At 49.0% G+C, this 20,406-nt stretch overlaps 1 protein-coding gene across 4 annotated transcripts in view; it reads right to left on the reverse strand.

Annotated features, from left to right (window-relative positions):
* Window positions 1-1,008: 1,008 nt before the first annotated feature.
* Slc35f3 (solute carrier family 35 member F3) overlaps window positions 1,009-20,406 on the reverse strand; it is a 225,422-nt gene continuing 206,024 nt past the window's right edge. For all 4 annotated transcript variants that reach the window (XM_041650716.1, XM_041650717.1, XM_041650715.1 and 1 more), the window contains 5 exons: window positions 15,224-15,443; window positions 10,322-10,447; window positions 8,221-8,413; window positions 7,530-7,619; window positions 1,009-2,537 (listed from right to left, as the gene is read on the reverse strand). In XM_041650716.1, the coding sequence (XP_041506650.1) occupies window positions 2,302-2,537; window positions 7,530-7,619; window positions 8,221-8,413; window positions 10,322-10,447; window positions 15,224-15,443 (865 nt within the window). In that variant the 3' untranslated portion in view covers window positions 1,009-2,301. The remainder of the gene's footprint in view (window positions 2,538-7,529; window positions 7,620-8,220; window positions 8,414-10,321; window positions 10,448-15,223; window positions 15,444-20,406) is intronic.

Here is a 20,406-nt window from a genome sequence, read left to right on the forward strand (position 1 = left end):
ACAGCTGAGCCATCTTGCCAGCCCCATATTTTAATCTTAATGAGCTGATGGGAGAAGATACATTTACCATAAGGCAGATATTTCCAGCTTTATAATGTGTCTTTCAAAGGAAACAGTCACTGGGCTGAGTTAAATGAGACATTCGGTGGTGGAGGTGACAGGCCAGGACCGTGTCACCTGCATCAATCACCTTTGGGAGACGTTCCAGGTGTGGATGAAGTGACTCTGCTGCCATTTCTAGGAACCCTGTCCTCTGCAGCTCTGCACTAGACACTTGGGTCTCACAGTGCCTGGCAACAGCTGCCTAGACACAGCTTCATTATCTTTCTGCCTCCGTTGCCTACAGTGCTAGGGTTAAAGGTGTGTGTGTGTGTATATATATGTGTGTGTGTGTCTGTTTATGTGTGCATATGTTTGTGTTTATGTATGTGTGTATGTGCGTGCATATGTTTGTGTTTATGTATGTGTGTATGTGCGTGCATATGTGTATGTGTGCATATGTGTATGTGTGTATGTGCATGCATATGTGTGTATGTGTGCATGTATGTGTGTGTCTGTGTGTATGTATATCTGTTTATGTGTGCATATGTTTGTGTTTATGTATCTGTGTGCATGCGTGTGTATGTGTGTACATGTATGTGTGCGTGCATATATGTGTGTGTAATGTGTGTGCATATGTGTATGCGTGTGTGTATGTATGTGTTTATGCATGTGGCTGTGCTCAGCTGTTTACATGAGTTTTGGGGATACGAACTCCTGTTCTCGCGCTGGTGCAGCAAGCGCAGTCGCCCCCTACGCCGTCTCTTCAGCCCCAGAGATTTACAGTCTCTATGAGGCCTATGGTTGTCACGCAATTGTCGGTTATCACAGCAACGGTTACTTTGTCTCGCGGCCACTAGGCGGGCTCACCTTCCAGGAATTGGAGACACTGCAGGCTGCATCAGGACCCTTAGAGAGAGGCAACAAAGTGGCACCAAAAGCATACGCAATGCTTCTTTGTTTCAAATATTTTATTAATCTGTTTGGCCAAACAAGTAATGGAAACTGAGAATATAATTGGCTAAAAAGTTCAGGTCATGAGTGCCCCTTTCCCCCAGGAAACAAAAGACCCCATGGTTCCAGAATGCACCATTGGGATATTGACACCATTTCAAAATCAGGTTCCCATTTATATGTAACAATGTAAACTTCAAAAATAGTAAACTCTAATCCCAGTCCCTCTGTACAGATCTATCACAGATAGAAGTTTCTGGCAGACCTAAATTGTGTAAGTAAACAGCCCGGTGCTGAAAAGTTTCTTAAAAAGGTTTGCAGACTCAGTAGGTGATGTTTCCATCTCGGTCTGGAAATGAAAGCTACCAGCAGTCCCTCCCACACAGTGCACCTGCGCAGTCCCTCCCACACGGTGCACCTGCGCAGTCCCTCCCACACAGTGCACTTGCGCAGTTGCTCCCACACGGTGCACCTGCTGTGCGTGCTGCGCCTGCTAGCCACCTTCCAGCGTACTGGCCGCCGGCGTTGTCACTTTTGTACACACATATACACATATAGTTTGTTTGTTTTTTAAGATTCTACATCTAAATTATAAGACGGCGCCAGTGACATATGATGTCACCTCGCTTCACATAGGTAAGGACGGAGATGCTGTAGAAGGCACTAAGTTCTCCTCGTGATCTTGTAAAGACGCAAGAGGGCAGGCCAGCTAGGTTAGGTTTCCGCTTTCTATCACGTGACCTGGCACGCCCTTTCTCCTTTTCTGTTTCACCCCTCTTCCCTTCCCACCCATCTGTCCGCCACCCAGTCATCTACCCATCTACCCATCCATCCATCCATCCATCCATCCATCCCGATTAACTGACAATTATCTTTTGGTTCATTGAAATTCCTTAAAATTAAGTATACAGTTCTGGTATAAAACAAAATATGACCTACTATAGCTGAAAAATAATCACAGTGTACAATGTCATTTTCAGTTGCTAAGAGGCAGAGCATTGCCCCGGTGTGTCCAGCTTGCCTGTCCTCCGAAGCAATCAATGCAAGGCTCATTTTACCCCACTTTACATTCATTGAAGAAGCACTGAGAGGTTCTTTTCTCTTCCGTTTGGAATCGGTACCCTTAAGTGGAAGGTCTGATGTGGAAAAGTGCAAGCAAATTGGACATGCCAATAAATACCGTAGAACTTACTGCAGATTACCAAAACTGTACATGTATGTACACTTCACCCACCGGAGGTTCCTCCCTTCGGAATAGACCTCAAAAACATTACCATGGGGGCATCCCAGAGTCCCAGAGGAGTGGTCTCAGCGAGCGAAGGACGGGCGGGCTCTCCTGCTCCTGCTCTGGGGGCCTGTGCCCAAGTCCCCGCTGCTCTCCGCAGCCTCTTCCTTCTTCCTCACTTTGAGGCGGGTGAGCAGCTTGATCAACCAGACATCCCACTCCTCTGGCAGGAGCAGGAGGAGGAAGCCCAGGCCGATGATGATGATGGCGATGACTCGGACTCCGTTGAAGACTATCTGGCTGGTATAGTGATCCACCACTAAGGGAGACAAGAGAGCGGTTTGCTCAGCGGCAGGGCTGTGGACACGGTGATATAGCTGAGCACCCACTAGGGCAGGAGGTTTGAAGTCCTTTGGGCACCAGAATTCTGCCCAGCAGGATTTTGTTAATGCCGGCCAGGGCTGCCTAGAGGTTATCATAGTGGACTTCTTAAGACCAGCCGTCTCTGAGGCCTTGGGCTTGTGTGTGTGTGCGGCTATCTGAATCTGACCCAGCACCTGAGTGTAAATGGTGAGTTACAAGCAAGGGAAAAAATAAATCAAGGGTAACTGCAGTGTAAGTGTAGTTGAGCACGCCAAGGTTTAATTCTGGCCAATTTGGGGTTTCAGGATGAAGAAAATATTATTTTTTTAATTTACATTTTTGGTACTTTTTCACATTATGATGTCACACATGACATTTATTTTATAATTTATAATTTAATCTTGTACACATATGTATACATGTGTATATATGTTTTGATTAAGCAAACCTGACCCTGTTCTTTTAGGATACTATTTGTGAATTTTTTTAAAGCTTTAATTAGTAGTTATTAATTAATTAATTTTGCATTTATGCAGATGATTATCTAGTGCCGGGGTGATGATACCGTCAAAGAAAACTTTTAGGAATCATTTCTCCCCTTCCACCCTGCAGGTCCCGGGAATCTAACACAGGTCACCGGGCACAGTGGCAAGCATCTTCACCCAGCCACCTCAAACCCTGCCCCTTGTTTCTTGAAATAGAGCCTCATGTAGCCCAGGCTATCCTTGAACTCACTCTGTAACCGAGGATGACTCTGAACTCCTGATCCTCAAGCCTTCGCCTCTCAAGTGCTGGACGCACAGGTGTGTGCCAGCACACCTCGCTGTCATGAAGAATTCTTGTTATTCCTTGCCCATTGGTTATTATCGGCTCTAAGCCTCAGGGGAAGTCCCTTTCTTCCCTAAAGATCCCTGGCTCATCCTGATGAGCAGTCAGATGACGGGACTGAATGGGAAGTAGGTTCCGGTCAGTCTGTAAAAATCCAGTCACTCTCCTAACCACCCTGATGGTGTTTGGAGCGCCCAGTTATTGAAGTCTCCTCTTTCATGTTTGGGGACGCATCTTTTCTTTTGTTGGTAACCCAGGCTGAGCCCATTTGAAGCTTGCCTGCCTCAGAAGAGACAGTCTGGCCTTAAAAAAAATAAAGATAACCTCCCCTTTACTCAAAGCTGCAAACATTGGAGTTTATAGCTCTTAGTGCTGACTGGCTGGGTAATTGTCCACCACTCACCCTGGTGGGGACTGCTTTTCCTTTCAGTCATGGCTTGCTCTGTTAATTCCCTAACTCCCTGCCTCCTTCTATGTCTCTCCCCTCCTTTACTCCCCAGAGAAGGAATGGGAGGGTAATAGTCCACCCTACAACCAGTTCTTCCCAGAGCCATCCTGTAGACTTTCAGAAACTCTTCAGTTTTTAACACTGACAAGTGTTCTGTTAATCCATCAGCTGGAGATGGTATGCCCAGGGTCCTCTGAGCAGATGCCAGGGCGAGCCCTGCAGGCTGGCTGCTGCTCCACTCAGCCAATTCCTAGAGTGCTGGTCCTTGCCTCCCTAGTCCTTACAGGAACTGAATTCCTGCAAGACACGGGAATTACTCTCTGTTTTGGCTGCAGGATGTGGCCCAAAGTACCTCTTGGTGTCGAAGTAATGTGGGATATTCCTCTTACCATATCCTCATGTGACACCAAATTAAAACACAAGGGTTTTAGGGGAAGCTGTGTAAGACGTGCCTTCCACGAGCCTATCATAGTTAGACTGCTTTTGGCAACTGTCCAGGAGCTCAGGGGCCTTCTGTACACTGACGATCTCTCTCTCTGTATGTGTATACATTCATGTGTGTACACATGGTCTCTCTGCATATGTGCGTACATGCATGTGTGTAAACACGATCTCTCTCTGCATATGTGTGTACATGCATGTGTGTACACACGCTCTCTCTCTGCATATGTGCGTACATGCATGTGTGTACACACGCTCTCTCTCTGCATATGTGCGTACATGCATGCGTGTACACATGATCTCTCTCTGCATATGTGTGTACATGCATGTGTGTACACATGATCTCTCTGCACATGTGCACACATGCATGTGTGTACACATGGTCTCTCTCTGCATATGTGTGTACATGCATGTGTGTACACACGCTCTCTCTCTGCATATGTGTGTACATGCATGTGTGTACACATGATCTCTCTGCACATGTGCACACATGCATGTGTGTACACATGGTCTCTCTCTGCATATGTGTGTACATGCATGTGTGTACACACGATCTCCCACTGCATATGTGCATACATGCATGTGTGTACACATGATCTCTCTGCACATGTGCACACATGCATGTGTGTACACATGGTCTCTCTCTGAATATGTGTGTACATGCATGTGTGTACACACGCTCTCTCTGCATATGTGTGTACATGCATGTGTGTACACATGATCTCTCTGCACATGTGCACACATGCATGTGTGTACACATGGTCTCTCTCTGCATATGTGTGTACATGCATGTGTGTACACACGATCTCTCTCTGCATATGTGCGTACATTCATGTGTGTACACATGGTCTCTCTGCATATGTGCGTACATGCATGTGTGTAAACACGATCTCTCTCTGCATATGTGCGCACATGCATGTGTGTACACATGCTCTCTCTCTGCATATGTGCGTACATGCATGTGTGTACATATGATCTCTCTCTGCATATGTGCATACATGCATGTGTGTACACATGATCTCTCTGCACATGTGCACACATGCATGTGTGTACACATGGTCTCTGCATATGTGCGTACATGCATGTGTGTAAACACAATCTCTCTCTGCATATGTGCACACATGCATGTGTGTACACATGGTCTCTGCATATGTGCGTACATGCATGTGTGTAAACACAATCTCTCTCTGCATATGTGCGCACATGCATGTGTGTACACACGCTCTCTCTCTGCATATGTGCGTACATGCCTGTGTGTACACACGCTCTCTCTCTGCATATGTGCATACATGCATGTGTGTACACACGCTCTCTCTCTGCATATGTGTGTACATGCATGTGTGTACACATGATCTCTCTGCATATGTGTGTACATGCATGTGTGTGCACATGATCTCTCTGCATATGTGCACACATGCATGTGTGTACACATGGTCTCTCTCTGCATATGTGTGTACACACGATCTCTCTGTATATGTGTGTACATGAATGTGTGTACACATGTTCTCTCTGCATATGTGCACACATGCATGTATGTACACATGATCTCACTCTGCATATGTGCACACATGCATGTGTACACATGATCTCTCTCTGCATATGTGTGTACATGCATGTGTGTACACATGTTCTCTCTGAATATGTGCATACATGCATGTATATACACATGATCTCACTCTGCATATGTGCACACATGCATGTATGTACACATGATCTCACTCTGCATTTGTGTGTACATGCATGACACATGATCTCACTCTGCATTTGTATGTACATGCATGTGTGTACACGTGAGTGCTGTGCTGTGGTGGAGATGAGGGACCACCTCAGCTGGTGTTCCTTGGGCACGATCTACCTTTTGGGCAACAGGGTCTCTCTTGCTTAGAACCCATGAAGCAGGCCAGCCTGGCTGACCCATTAGCCCAGGGAGCCTCCTGTATGCTTGCTGGGAGCTTTGATCACAAGGGTGTGCTGGCATATTGGCCACCCCCACCCCCAGCTCCAAGGAACTGTCTTATGGGTTCTTTCCTTTATTTCTCAACAGGAAGCAAAAAGGGCATGCACAACCTTCAGTTGTGAGGAGATAGATACACAGCACAGAGGGCTGCTGAGTGGGGACCACAGATGTCTAGAATGGGGTTGGGATGCCAGACTCAGCCCATTGTTCTGAGGCCTCCTTGCACTGTGACCATGAGGCACCTGGAGAATCTGGCCAAAGTGAGGTGTATACAGAACTGTGGGACAGGGTAGCGGGGAGGGGAGTCAGGGAGCGGGACTTCAGGAGAGTCTGGAACCAAGAGTGGCTTGCTTGGGCAAACTCCACTGTGGACAGGCAATGGGGCTGGGTCTCTAGGGGGCCGGTTCTTTAATGGCCTGGAGGCAACTTTGTAGGGAACCAGGGCATGAGAGAGAGGAAATCCACAGCTTAAACCAATAGCAGGCGTGAAGGGCGAGCAGGTGAGGGACAGGTGAAGGCAGGCTTTGGAAAGAACTGCCAACTCATGTCAGCTAGGAGGCTCCAGGGCAGGACAAAGTGGGTGCCTATACCCAAACAAAAGGCTTTCGCCCTCTCCCAGGAGGCAGAAGGAAGTAACATTCCTGCCCCACTGGAGTGCCAACCTGTTTCCACATGACTACCCAATTGTGGCAACTTTGCCCCAACAAAACCACTTGCAAAAATGCAGTTGTTTTCAGCTCCATGATTTTCTAGCTCAATCCTTCATCAGAACAGAGGCAGCCTCGGACTTTCTGTGCTGAACTGCACATAGAAATCTCTCTGTCAAGTTGGGCCTGATGGCGTATGCCAGCAATCCCGGAGGCTGAGCAGGAGGACTGCGAATCAAAGACTGCCCGGGTGATGTTGTGAGTTCAAGGCTAGCCTGGGCAGCTTAATGAGAAGAACCTACCTCAAAATACAATGTTATAAAAGGACTAAGGAAACATAGGTCAGTGGTAGGGAGCTTGCCTAGGGTGCGCGAGGCCCTTGGTTCCATCCCAAGTACTGTAAAATAGGTAAAGGAAACAGCAGACCATACGAATCTCTCATGGGAAAATACTGCCCATACATCATACTAATGCATTTTCTTTCTATGCAGAGGTTAAGCTTGCTTTGTGAGCAGTCACAGTAAAACTCGCTATGAGCGGCTACGGGAACGTGTGCTCTCGAGTGTGTAAGCCTGAAAGATGGTGTCTGTAGTGAGCAGAGACAGAAATCCATGAAACCATGCTTACCTGCATTCACAGGGACACTGAGGACAATTCCGAGAGACATCAGTGTGGGATACGTGACAGCAATTCCAAAATTTAATACAATATTGAATGCTGAAATAAAGAATTTAGAAGACCGTAATTACTCATAACTGCCCTGTCCTTGACCTCTGTGCTGGCTGATTTGACACCTTTTGGCTGCCGTGGACACCTGTGTCTACTCACTCAGTCACACAAATGCATATGTAAATAAAAATAAGGGGGAAGGGAGAGATGGCTCAGGGGGAAAGAGAGCTTCTTCCGCTTGCAGAGGACCTGGGCTTGGTTTCCAGCACCCACTCACAGCCGTCTGTAACTTCAGTCTCAGGGGATCTGGTATCTTCTTCTGACCTCCACAGGCACCAAACATACACATGGCACACAAACATGCAGACAAAACTCATAAAGATAAATAAACTCATACACCCACGCATGTACGATGAAATAAGTAAATCTTTTTAAGGCCCTACCTTCTAAGGCCACCCAAAATATTTTTTTTTAAAAAAACCTCTAAATATTGTTCTTTAAAGAAAAATGCAAGGACTTTGAAAAAGAGTGAGAACTTTAGGACAGCATGGGGCCATGGATTTTATTTTCTTTCCTAGCTGGGGTTTCCAAAGAGTTCTGTGTCTGTTGCTATTTGCCGGGGCTTCTGCCCAGGGCGGGCGCCACTTACTCAATAAGAGAATGGAAAACCCGCAGAGGTTTCCCCACGGAATGTCGTCGAAGGAGTTCCAGTACTCCACTCTGGTGAAGTAGAGGATGACGGGGATGCAGGTGATGAAGAGGACATTGAACACACCCAAGATGGACAGGAATAAGGCCGCTTCTCCGAACTTGGCGCTGCCCAGAAGCAGCTTGAACAGAACCTGCCAGAGAGAGGAGGCGGTGAGGAGAGCACTGGACCCCACTATGTGGGAGCAGAGCCGCAGTGCAGGCAGGTAGGTGACTAAGCTGGGGCTGACCTCCGTGGGCGCTATAGTTCCCTCGCCAGCCAGCGAAGGCAGATGAAGCTTTACGGGGTGCTGTGGACCACATGTTCGGGACCAGCAGCTCAGGCTAGATCACATCCTGCCTCACATTGCTTATCTCCGGGGGTCGGAGCTCTGCACCCCGGGTGAGGCTGCTATGTGCTGTGCTCATCACGGTGTATCCCTTAGAATAATCTGGCGTGATTGTTCATCCTCTCCGGAGCCTCCAAATGGGTCCGACCTAGGACAGCGTGTGTGTGTGTGTGTGTGTGTGTGTGTGTGTGTGTGTATGTGTGTGTGTGGGGGGTGAGAGATTGACTGCAGGTGTCTTCCTGGATTGATTCCCACCTTATATTTTGGGACAGGGTTTCTGCTTGAACCCAGAGCTTGCCTATCTGGTTAGTCTGCCTAACCAGCTTCCCTGGAGGTTCTGCCATCTCTGCTTGCCCTGTGCTGAGGTTACAGACAGGCTGCCTTGCTCAGTTAGCATTTATAGAGCACTGGGATTTCAAACTCTGCGTGCAGCACATGAAACAGCCATTGCCCCAAGAGAGAGGGCTTTACCTGCAAAGATGTTTTCTCTGAACCAAAGTTGAGGGACTTTGCCAGTCCCTGCTCCACCTTACCTCCCTTTGTAGAGATGCCATAGGCCTTAGTGAACTGCACTAAACTTTCTCCCCCTGCAATGTTCCCGTTTGCACACCGTGTGTGGTGTTCACAGGGCTGGGAGAAGAGGGACCCGATGTGACTGCATGGCCAGAGGCTTGACTCAGACACGCCTGTGGGCCCCACCCAGCCCGGTACTTGGTGAAAAGGGAGTCTATCAAGTCAGCATCAGCATGGCTGTCCCTCCTCTGTCCCATGGTCCCTTTGCATGCTGTGTCCCCACATCTGTCCTGGCAGCAGGGGAAGGAGTGAGGAGCCTCTGGATGCCCAGCAGGAACCTCCAGACAGGTATTGTGGTTCGGATGTGACATGTCCCCCCACAGGCTCATGCATGTGAACATGTGGTCCCCAGCTGGTGCTGCTGTTCGGGAAGATCGTGGAAGCTTCAGGAGCTGAGCCTCGCTGGAGGGAGTGATCACTGGTGTGTGTGTTGGGAAGAAGCATTGGGGTGGGGGACTTGACGGTTAGTAGCCCTGAAAATGCCTGTATTTCCTATTCTCCATCTGTGGAGGAGAGGGAGGACCTAGGTGAAAGGAAACGGGGGGGGGGGGTAGGGGAAGACAGGAGTAGGGGCAGTGACAGCATGGACTCCCACAGAACTGGTGTAAGAGAACAGCCCTCTCTTGTCTCTAGACTGGCAGTCAGGAAGTACCTTTCAACGGCTTCCCACATTTTTGTCAGGACTTTTCTGAGGCAAAGGTCTGGTAGCATAGCCCAGGCTCTCCACAATCATTTGGCAATGCTCCTGCCTCAGTGAGCGATAGCATGACAGACATGGGTCCGGCTCTTGCCAAAGGATACTCTTGTGCGTTCATTTCACAAGCACCGTTGAACAACTCACGGACTCATATTGGCTGGTGCCCCGAAACCACATGGCCAAGGATTTACATGACAAGGCCAAACACATAACCTAGTCTTCATGTCCCATCAGGCAGAAACACAGAGGCAGGCTCAGGGGTCCACTCCTTCTCCTCTACCTACCTGGACCCTACCCTGGCGCCGTCTGCCTCTGGGCGCACACACTGAAAACACTTGCTCTTGTCAGAAGCCCAGACGCCACCCAGCCACCCAGGATGTGAGTGTCAGAGCGGAGCACTGTCGCCCCGGGGCCCGCTGAGGGAGTGGGTTCCCTGCACCTACTTTGTAGAGGGCCGACATGGAAGCGGAGCCCACCACCAGGGCTATGCCGATGACGGAGTGGCTGTGGAAGCCATCCGCGTAGGTCATCATGACGATGCCCGCGATGGCGAGGATAGCCGCCACAATCTGCAGGGAGGGAGGGAGGGAGACAGCATCAGCCCGTGGATGGAGTTGCAAGTGCCCGAGAATGGGAATGTTCTACTTGTGGGGTTCTTCCAGGTGGACAGAGGTGGCTCATGGGTGTCGTGTAGAGGGCACCTATCCAAGCTTAGCCTAACCAAAACCCGGAGAAGAACCTAAACAGAGGCTTCTTTGGGTCTGTTTGATAGCAAAGCTGGTTTCACACATTTAAATGGCTAACTATGATTCCCAGGGTGTGTGGTTAATCATGATTGTCAGCTTGATGGGTTTAGACTTATCGTGGAAACACCAGACCTGTCTGTGAAGGAGTTTCTAGATGGGTTAGTGAAGGTGGGATGGCCCACTCTGAATGTGAGTGGTCCCATCGCATGGGCTGGGGTCCTGGAGTGAATCCAAAGGAGAACTGAGCTGAGCACCAGCATCCTTCACACCTCTGCTTCCTGACACCATTCTGCCTCCGTGCCTTCCTCACCAACGCCATGAGCCGATGCAAACCCTTCCCTCCTTAAGCTACCTTTGTTGGATATTTTGTCCCAGCAAGAGAAGCAACTAAGACACACAGTAAGCTCTGAAACTCTGGAGGGGGAAGGAGGGAGGGAAAGGGAAAGAGATAGATAGATGATAGAGATAAATGAGAGATAGATGATAGACAGATAGACGGATGATGGGTAGATAAATGAGAGGTAGATGATAGATGATAGACAGACAGAGGAGCCAGATTTCTGATGATTCCAAAAGCAAGTATGGCTGACACTTGAGGTAACAGAGGAATGGGTTATTTTTCTTTTTTTTTTTCAGCAGAAATCTTTTCTTTTAATTGATTTTATTGAGCTATACAATTTTCTCTGCTCCCCTCCCTTTCTCTCCCCTCCCCTTTGACCCTCTCCCATGGTTCCCAGGATCCCAATTTACTCAGAAGATTTTGTCTTTTCCTACTTCCCATGTAGATTAGATCCATGTATGTCTCTCTTAGGGTCCTCACTGTTGTCTGAATTCTCTGGGATTATGACTTGTAGGCTGGTTTTCTTTGCTTTATGCTTAAAAACCACTTATGAGTGAGTACATGTGATATTTGTCTTTCTGGGTCTGGGTCACCTCACCCAGTATGATGTTTTCTAGCTCCATCCATTTGCCTGCAAATTTCAAGATGTCATTTTTTTCTGCTGTGTAATACTCCATTGTGTAAATGTACTACAATATCCTTTTCCATTTTTGGTCGAGGGGCATTTAGGTTGTTTCCAGGTTCTGGCTATGACAAGCAATGCTGTTATGAACATAGTTGAGCACATATCCTTGTGGCACAATTGAGCATCCTTTGCATATATACCCAAAAGTGGTATTGTTGGATCTTGAAGAAGGTTGTTTCCTAATTTTCTGAGAAATCACCACACTGATATCCAAAGGGGCTGTACCAGCTTGCACTCCCACCAGCAATGCAGGAATGTTCCCATTTCCCCACAGCCTCTCCAGCATAAGTTGTCATCAGTGTTTTTGATCTTGGCCATTCTTACAGGTATAAGATGGAATCTCAGAGTTGTTTTGATTTGCATTTCTCTGATGACTAAGGATGTTGAGAATTTCCTTAAGTGTCTTTCAGCCAATTTAGATTCTTCTGTTGAGAGTTCTCTCCTTAGGTCTGTACTTCATTTTTTTTATTGGATTATTTGTTCTTTTGATGACCAATTTCTTGAGTTCTTTGTATATTTTGGAGATCAGACCTCTGTCTGATGTGAGGTTGGTGAAGATCTTTGCCCAGAATGGATTATTTTTCTTGAAGACTTGCTAGGCAGATTCTAGCCTTGCCCACTCCACCACTAGTTGAAAATCTAAGGGAAGAGCTTTCACCTCAGCTGGGATGTGCAAAGGAGTCAGGGTGAGGCTCGAGGGGTCAGGCAGAGCAGGTGACAATCACCTGGCTCCCCCAGTTACAGAGACAAACAACTGGAGACCTGTAGGGTCACACAGGCAGGGGGCACCTGAGACCGACTTCCTGGGAGCTAGCAGTGCTCATGAGCGAGGGCTGTGCCTCTGACGGTGGGGTTCCTGCTCTCTGGGTTTCAGCAGCCCCTTTGGAACACGAGGCCCCGGCCAGTGCCAGAAGTGTGTGGACAGCTTCCCATCCCCCTCAGAACATCAGGGCCCAGGCCCTGACCCAGCCTGGGAGCTCAGGGACTCTGGGTGTGGTGGAAGCCCCACCTGCTCTATTCCATGCCCGGAGACACAGGCATTTGCTGTGTGTTGGTGTGTTGGTGTGTTTCACTGTGAAAGTGTTCCCAGCCTATTTTCTGTGCCACTGTGAACTCTCCTCAGACCCTGCCACATTTGAAATGTCCTGTGGACAAATGGACATCTTGGGTACAGCTTCTTCATCCAGGTCACCCAGTGGTGACTGCTTCCCTGCCCGCTTTCAAGACTGGGTAAGTTCAGGTTCCTTGGTATTCTGCTCAAGGACCAATAACTGCATCATCCGCTCTCAGATTGAGCATTTGGCCAACATGTAAGGACCCCTGGCCCAGGACACGCATGGAAAATGCTTGTAAGTAGAGATGAGGGCAGTTCGAATCCCCTTCAAACAGACACCTTAGCAGCACCCTGCCCTCTGATACCAGGGATGACCAGGGTCTTGAATGTATTATAAGACACATTTCCTTAGTTTTGGGCCTGTCCACCTGAACTATAACTGTGGGTGCCCCTTCCCATCTTCAACAAACTGTAACTGGGCGACTGAAGCAATTGTTCTAATCACACAAGTCCTTTGCCGCTCCCCTGTCCCCCCAACCCACCCCCACCACTGCCTCTGCACACAAGGAGGAACCTTGGTTGTATCCTTCAGGCCTGTAAAGCTGACATTGTTCCCTCAGACCCCAGGCTGGAAACTACATCAGCTCTTACGTCTTTGGAAATTCCCTAGTGGGAGTAGCTGCCTGTCCCAGACTTCTACCTGAATGCTGGAGAGATTTACAGTCAGACATGACCTTGGGCCCGCCTCCAGCTGTCTATTGTTTGGCTTCACGGATTCTGTCTGAGCTTCGTACTGGCCCTGAAGCCTGCGTTGGGAGGCTCCTCCGTGAGCAGCCACCTAATCCTAAAGGAGACCGTGCCTGCACAGTCTGCATGTTAGAGCATCCTGTCACCCATGTTGGCCCACTGAGTACTGAAAGCCTTTGCACAAACCTGTAGTGTGCAGGGGCCAGCAGAGAACACTTGAATCAGAGGTTAACATTTCCAGACTGCATCCCAGTGGAGGGTGTTGTAGTTTCCTCTCCACGGACAACAGCCAAGCACAGATCTCACCAGCCTGTGTTCTGTGAGTCGACTGAGCAGCTCAAATGTATTCACGCCCACATCGCTCAACCTCAGACCATTCTGTTTTCTCTGCAGCGTGTTCCATTGACCTTGAAATGCCCCTTTCCAGTAACAAAAATTTGCTTGGGATGTCTGCGTCATACCCCAAAGTTCTATGAAGTCTCTTGGTTCTTTGATTCCCTAAATGAAGCCTGGAAAGGCATGGCCATGGATCAGCATCCCTAGGACATCCAAATCTTTAGCTGTGAGTCTGTGTGAAGCACTTGCAGTCTTCCCAGAGATGTATTAGATCATTTATTTGCTGAAGGCTTTTCTGGGTGGCAGCCCGGGGCGTGAGTTTTTATTCCAAAATTAACCCTGTGTCTCAAAACAAGCTCTCCCCCCGCTGTAAGCTAAAAATACCATCCAGCAGTTGACTCATGTCCCTACTGCTGTTTGTGTAACTCAGGTGGGCGTAAGCCCACCCTTAAGGTGATGTCATTGTTCCCAGGACAATGAAGCAAGGACAGAAGCAGGGGCCAGGAGTCTGCCTCTTGACGGTTGCCAACACCGTGAGCTGGAGTGCGGCTATGGCTAAGGAGCACTGGACCCTGAGCATTCAGGAGGAAGAAGGAAGGATGAGCTGCTCCTCCAGTGGCCAGTGTTCTGTCCTGCTCTATGGCAAGGAGACCAACAGCAGAGGCAACCCCCGGCCACCAGAGGGAGCAGGCAGAAAGCCACTGAGATTCAGTCCTTGATAAAAGGCACCTGTGTCCTCTCCCTAGGTGAGGTTACTCCGTGTCCCCCCTGGTATTTAACAGTGCACTTACCGTGCTCCATGCAAATGCCATGAAATGTGGCTAGCTTTAAATTTACTACGACTCTCCTGGACAATGCCAGGCCATTCAAGCGATGTCATTGCATTTGCCCTTGATGCAAAGTTTGAAGTGGAATACACCCTCCAACCCCACCCCCTGCACCACCTCTTAGTTTGAACTTAGCACTGATATTTCCAGCTACATGGTCCAGGCAAGGTTCTAGACCCATACCACACACATACACCCAAGGAGCCACAGGACTTCAGATGCATCCTAAACTGAGAGTCAGAATGATGTCAATAGCTCCTAGCTGCAGGACACCCCCATGTCATGTGCTGTAGATCCGAAGGTTGCCGCAGGACAGGCAGAGAGTGGTGCAAAGACATCACCCACTCCCTGGCTGACTCCCCGCTTGGCACACACTTTTTACGCAATGCCGTGGAAATGCTTGGGGTGAAAGGTGCTTTCACGAATGCTTATCTAGCATGGTTGGTCAGCAAGAAGGTCTACAAATCACGAGAACTGAGCATGGCTGAGAACCGGAAGGGCAGCGATCATAGCTGATGCTCGCCATCTAAGACATGCAGCCAAGCGAGCCAAAGGGCAGGTTTTGGTTGGCATGACTGAGAGAGGGAGGAAGACATGATAGGGAACTTACCCTCACTCCCATGAATCTGTCCCTGAGAACGATCCACGACAGCAAGAAAACAAAGGCTTTGTTGCAGCAGAACAGCACGGAGACATCGGTAGCGTTTATTTTCTTTATTGCGTGTAAGTACAGGTAGTTCGTGAGCGTCCAAAGGACACCGAACGGTGCTGCCTTGGTAAAGAACACTTTCAAAGTCAAGCCATTGTCTCCAAAAAACCGACAGCATTCCCTAAGACAAGGAAAGAGAGAGAGAGGAGAGAGAGGCAGCATTACACAGGGTTTGTTCAGATCACGATTTGCTATCTACACAGCTATCAAGTGGAAGAGAATATAGGCGGTTTGGGGATATGGGTAATTCAGTGGGGTGTCTGCCCAGCATGCAAGAGGTCTAACCTGCACCAGCCTGGAATTCCAGCATTTGGGAGGAGGAGGCAGAAGAGCCGAAATTCAAGGTCTTCCTCAACTACTCAGTGAGTTTGAAGCCAACTTGGGCTACATAAGACCTTACCTCAAAAGAAAAACAAGAACAAAAAAGAAAACAAAAGAATAGATGAGGTCTTTTACTTGTTATCTTTATCACTTATACGCATGTCTGTGTGTCTCTCTGTGTGTCTCTAATCGGGTGTGCAGGGGCCTGTGGAGGCCAGACGATGTTAGATTCCCTGGAGCTGGAGTTAGAGGTGATTGTGAGCTGTCCCACATTGTGCCCTGTGGTTTGTCCAGTGGCTGATGTCATAGCCTGTCCCTTCCATGGCTTTCATGGCAGGTGTGCTGGGGGTTATCTGAGTAGAGACTTAGGTCCACAGTGGCTGACTGAAGGGCTCTGTGGCTTTCGAGCGGAAGAAGAAAGTCACTGCCGGGGCATCTGACTTTTTAACCAAGGGCTGAAGGCTCAACACAGAGCTGTGAGCCTAAACACTGGGATACCTTTTACGGCTTGGTTGGGTGGTTTTCAAGTGTGAACATTGTAGATGAGAATGTCATGCCATGATGTCTAAAGGAGGGAACACTCTTGTGTGGGTTAGACTGTTTTTATTTATTTATTTATTTCTGATGAAGAAAATGGTGGATAAGAACGGATAGTTTGTGGTCAGACAGGGATATGCACTTACAAAAGGATTTATTTGACTATGTGTATGTGTGTGCCTCTGTGTGGATTTTGTGCACATGTGTGCAGACGCCCTTAGAGGCCAGAAAGAAAGGTCAGATCCCCAGAAACTGCAGTTATATGCAGTTGTAACTGGTCTTCTATGGATGCTGGGAACTGAACTTGGGTCCTTGGCAGATGCAGTGAATGTTCCTGATACTGAGCCATCTCGCTAGCTCCCGGACGGACAGGCAGCGGTTTCTGTGACTGTGATACAAGCAGTTTAGAACTGCCTGCAGATCCCCTCCCTGCTCTACTCCACCATGTGAGCACTCACACCTGCCCCTTGCTAAGCCTACTCAGAACAGACGCCATAGCACATCCCCGAGGTCAGGCTCTGAATGGATGGGACCAGCAGGACACACTTCAGAAGAAACCTTCCGGACCATTCCAGACGTGCCAAGGAAAGCTCAGCGGTATTTTAAAGGTATTTGAGAAAGGCAAAACTGTCTTTCACGGTCAGGGGAAGAAGAAAGGAAGGGGTGGTAAGAATGGAGGAGGTCTGTGGAGAGGGAGGACCCAGTCATGGCTGTCTGGGAATGAAGATCTTGGTGAGGAGGAGGATGATTGGGTAGGTGCTGTCCCTAGAGGTCGCTGCCCAGGCTCACAGATACGGTATAGCTCACTTCGGCTGAGTGACGGCCAGGAGGGCAGGCACCTAGCCTGTGACTTCGAAGTAGACTCAGGCCTTACTAATCCTTACAGAGCAGAAGAAAAGACAGCACTAGCTAAATGTCAAGGACACTAGAATGGGGAGTAGTGTTCCCGGGGTCACATAATATTAAAATCCAGCAATGAAACAAAATTAAAGTCAGGAGCTAAGGGCGATTTGATTAGACTTTGAATTTAATTTTGTCATTTGTCCTAATGAGCAACTAAAATGCAGTCTGTGTTATCTATTAGCCAACCGTGAGGTAGTCACGGAAGAAACAGAAATGGCCCTGTGAGGTGGGATGGGACATGGCAGTCTGGCCACCTGCGCTGAGCCCAGGAGTCCTGGGTGGCCTCTCAACATGAGAGTACCAAGTGGGAGGCTCCAGTCCCTAAGTTGGTCAGAGGGCAGCACTATCTCCCTCTGGGTTTGCTGGGATGACGGCGTCCTTCATGTCTGTCATGTCGGTTATTACACCACTCCACGAGTACACCAACAGCGGCACAGGTTTCATCCCGATGTGAGTACCAACTATGTCTTCTGCTTCATAAGGGATCACACCTGCTACGGTATGAATCTCAAAGGTTCCCACAGGTCCACCCTTTTGGTTCCCAGGCCAGTGCTGATATTAGGGGGCGGGGCTGAGGAACCCTGAGGAGGTGGGACTGACTGGATGAGCAGGTTACAACGGTGGCCTTTGAAAGCCAGACCCTGGCCCTGGTTCTTGCCTCGTTCACTATTTCCTGATTCATCAAGATGGGAACGGGTTTAATCTCAGGTTCTTCCATGCCTGCTCCACAGGTACCCAAACCTTCTGCCACAGTGGACTGAGCTGTTCCTATCAGAGACTGTGTTCAACACAACATGAAAGTACCTAAAACAGGGTGCTAGCAGGACTCCCCAATCCACTGGTCTTGCTGCTAAAAACCATGATCCATGCTGTGGCATGGCCATCCAATGCCAGCTGGACAGCTTGCATCCTCTCTGCAAATCTGTGTGACTCCCCAAAGCCTGACAGTAGCTGCAAAAGTGAAGTGGGGGGGGGCATAGACATAGAAACACGGTTTGAGACTCACTTCCCAAGTGGCTGGAAAGGTGGAGCCTGGTTGGTCTCTAGCACGGGAAGTAGAAACACAAGGGATGTGGATCTGGAAGGTTCAGCATAAACTCAGAATTCACGGTCAGGAAGGTACGGTTCAGCTCAGTGGATCTTTGCTCTTGTGAGACGGAGGTGGCTGACCCCTGCTGGGCTAATGAGTCTCTAGCTGGTTTAAGACCAAGGACTGAGCACTAATCTATGCCCTCTGGCTCACCTGTGTTACCTTTGACTGCAAGGGAACCCAGGAGAGCTGGGGAGGGGGCAGAGATCCACTCTGCCACAGAGCCCCCTCCTGGTTTATACTGAGCAATAAAACACACGTTTCTGAGATCAAGGCATAACAATATGATTTTAAACCTCCCAAGGGAAAGCTAGGAATGGTGGGACACACCTAAATGATAGTACTCAAGGGGCAGACAGGAGGACCATGAATGTGAGGTCTGCATGGGTGACACCCGTCTCAAGAAAATAAACAGGCCCCAGGACCATAATAGGACCAGGCATCTAACAACAGAAACAGAACCTGGACAGTCATGAATGCCCGAAACATTAAGGAAATACTTTTTCTAGTCATTTGTTAGGTAGCCAGCCACGCTCAACGTGAAGATAGAATAAAGACATTTTTATCTCACAGTTCTCGGTAACTTTGTCTCCAAAGACTCCGGAGAGAATACATGGCTTCAACAGGAAGGCTAAACTAAGGAAGCAGCAGGTGTGGCAGGGGCAGCAGCAGGCAACAGGTAGCAGCAGTAGCAGGAAGCAGAAACTAGGCAGGGGCAGCAGGCAGCAAGTTGGGGTGGCAGCAGCAAGCAGAGGCAGCAGCAGAAGTCAGCAGGGAGGGGCAGTAGCAGCAGACAGGAATAGGCGGCGGCGGTGGCAGCAGCAGCAGCAGCAGCAGCAGCAGCAGCAGGAAGCAGGAAGCAGGAAGCAGGAAGCAGGAACCAGGTAGGGGTGGCAGTCAGCAGGTAGGGGCAGCAGCAGAAGTCAGCAGGGAGGGGCAGCAGCAGCAGACAGGAACAGGCAGCAGCAGACAGACAGGAACAGGCAGCAGCAGACAGGAACAGGCAGCAGCAGACAGGAACAGGCAGCAGTAGCAGCAGCAGCCAGAAGAGTGTCTAGCATGAGCCTATGGGAGGCTCAGCTGGGAGGGGAGTCTCCAGGGCAGTCTTGCTAATCAAGCAAGACCGCGGAAAATAATCGTAGGTTTCTGAGATGCTGTTGGGAAAATAGCAGCCAGTAAATGAAAAATCAAGAAAAATAGATTTTTTTTTTTAAAAAAGGCAAACATTTCTGCAGGAGATATGAGGGGTTGTTTGTGAACAGAAGTAGTTAGTAGACAACCTTAGTATGTCTCTTGATAGCAAAAACACTTTCAACCCCATGTTGGGGTATCATTATTTTGGAGGGGATGGAATTGAGGGAAGCAGGGTTGTGGGAGAACAGAAGCCAGTGTATTTGAGAAAGGCTGGAAGAACTTTACTGAGCCAACTTGACCAAGTACCAGGGCAGATAGTCTACAAAGTCTCGGAGGCCAGGAGGGGAGGACTCGGGGCAGGCAGGTACAGAGCAGGAGGGGCCGTGTGCTCACAACATTTCCTTCACTACTCTTTTGGTTTGCAAAATATGTACATGTACTCACTGAAAATAGAATTAATTAAAACATACAAGAGAGAGGTCAGGTCTCTGTGGTGGAAGCTGACATGGGGCACTCTGAGGAGTATGGTTGAAGTCAGAGAGTGGGGAGGGACGGAGGGAAGGAGGGAGGCAAGGACAGGTTGATTGGATGTTCTGACCCAGAGAGACTGAGGACCTGCTCAGATATAAAGAGATATTTACACAATCTCAGCCCCACAGCCTGTGCGCCTCTTCAGTGATTTCCCATAGTCCTCTCTCCTGGATCTCTGCATTAGCATTTCGGTGCCTCTCCACTCTGAGACACCCACAGAAAAGCAAGCATCTTTCTTAGCCCCTCTTTATTTTACTTTTGCCATTCTCTGGCTGCTCTGGCCCAGTATATGTCCCTCTGAGATTCACCAGAGCCCAGGGGGCCACCATTCCTAATCTTCATAGAGCAGATTCCAACAGGTACTGTTTGGTGCTTGTGTTACTCTCGGACACTTCTGATACCATAATTGGATACCTGGTTCCTCCCAGGAGGCCCTCTTGGCTTCCAGCCCAGCTCACTGCCCAGTATTGCCCGCTATGTTTCCAATTCCAGCCTCATGTGCATTTTCTGCCCTTTGGAGCTGGTACTCCAGCTGCACAGCCTTCTTTGTCCCCCCATGTAGACACAT

The sequence above is a fragment of the Microtus oregoni genome, unplaced genomic scaffold (assembly GCF_018167655.1).
Source record: "Microtus oregoni isolate MIOR12 unplaced genomic scaffold, Mior012 000004F_ref0000308, whole genome shotgun sequence".
In the NCBI taxonomy this organism is placed as follows: domain Eukaryota; kingdom Metazoa; phylum Chordata; class Mammalia; order Rodentia; family Cricetidae; genus Microtus; species Microtus oregoni.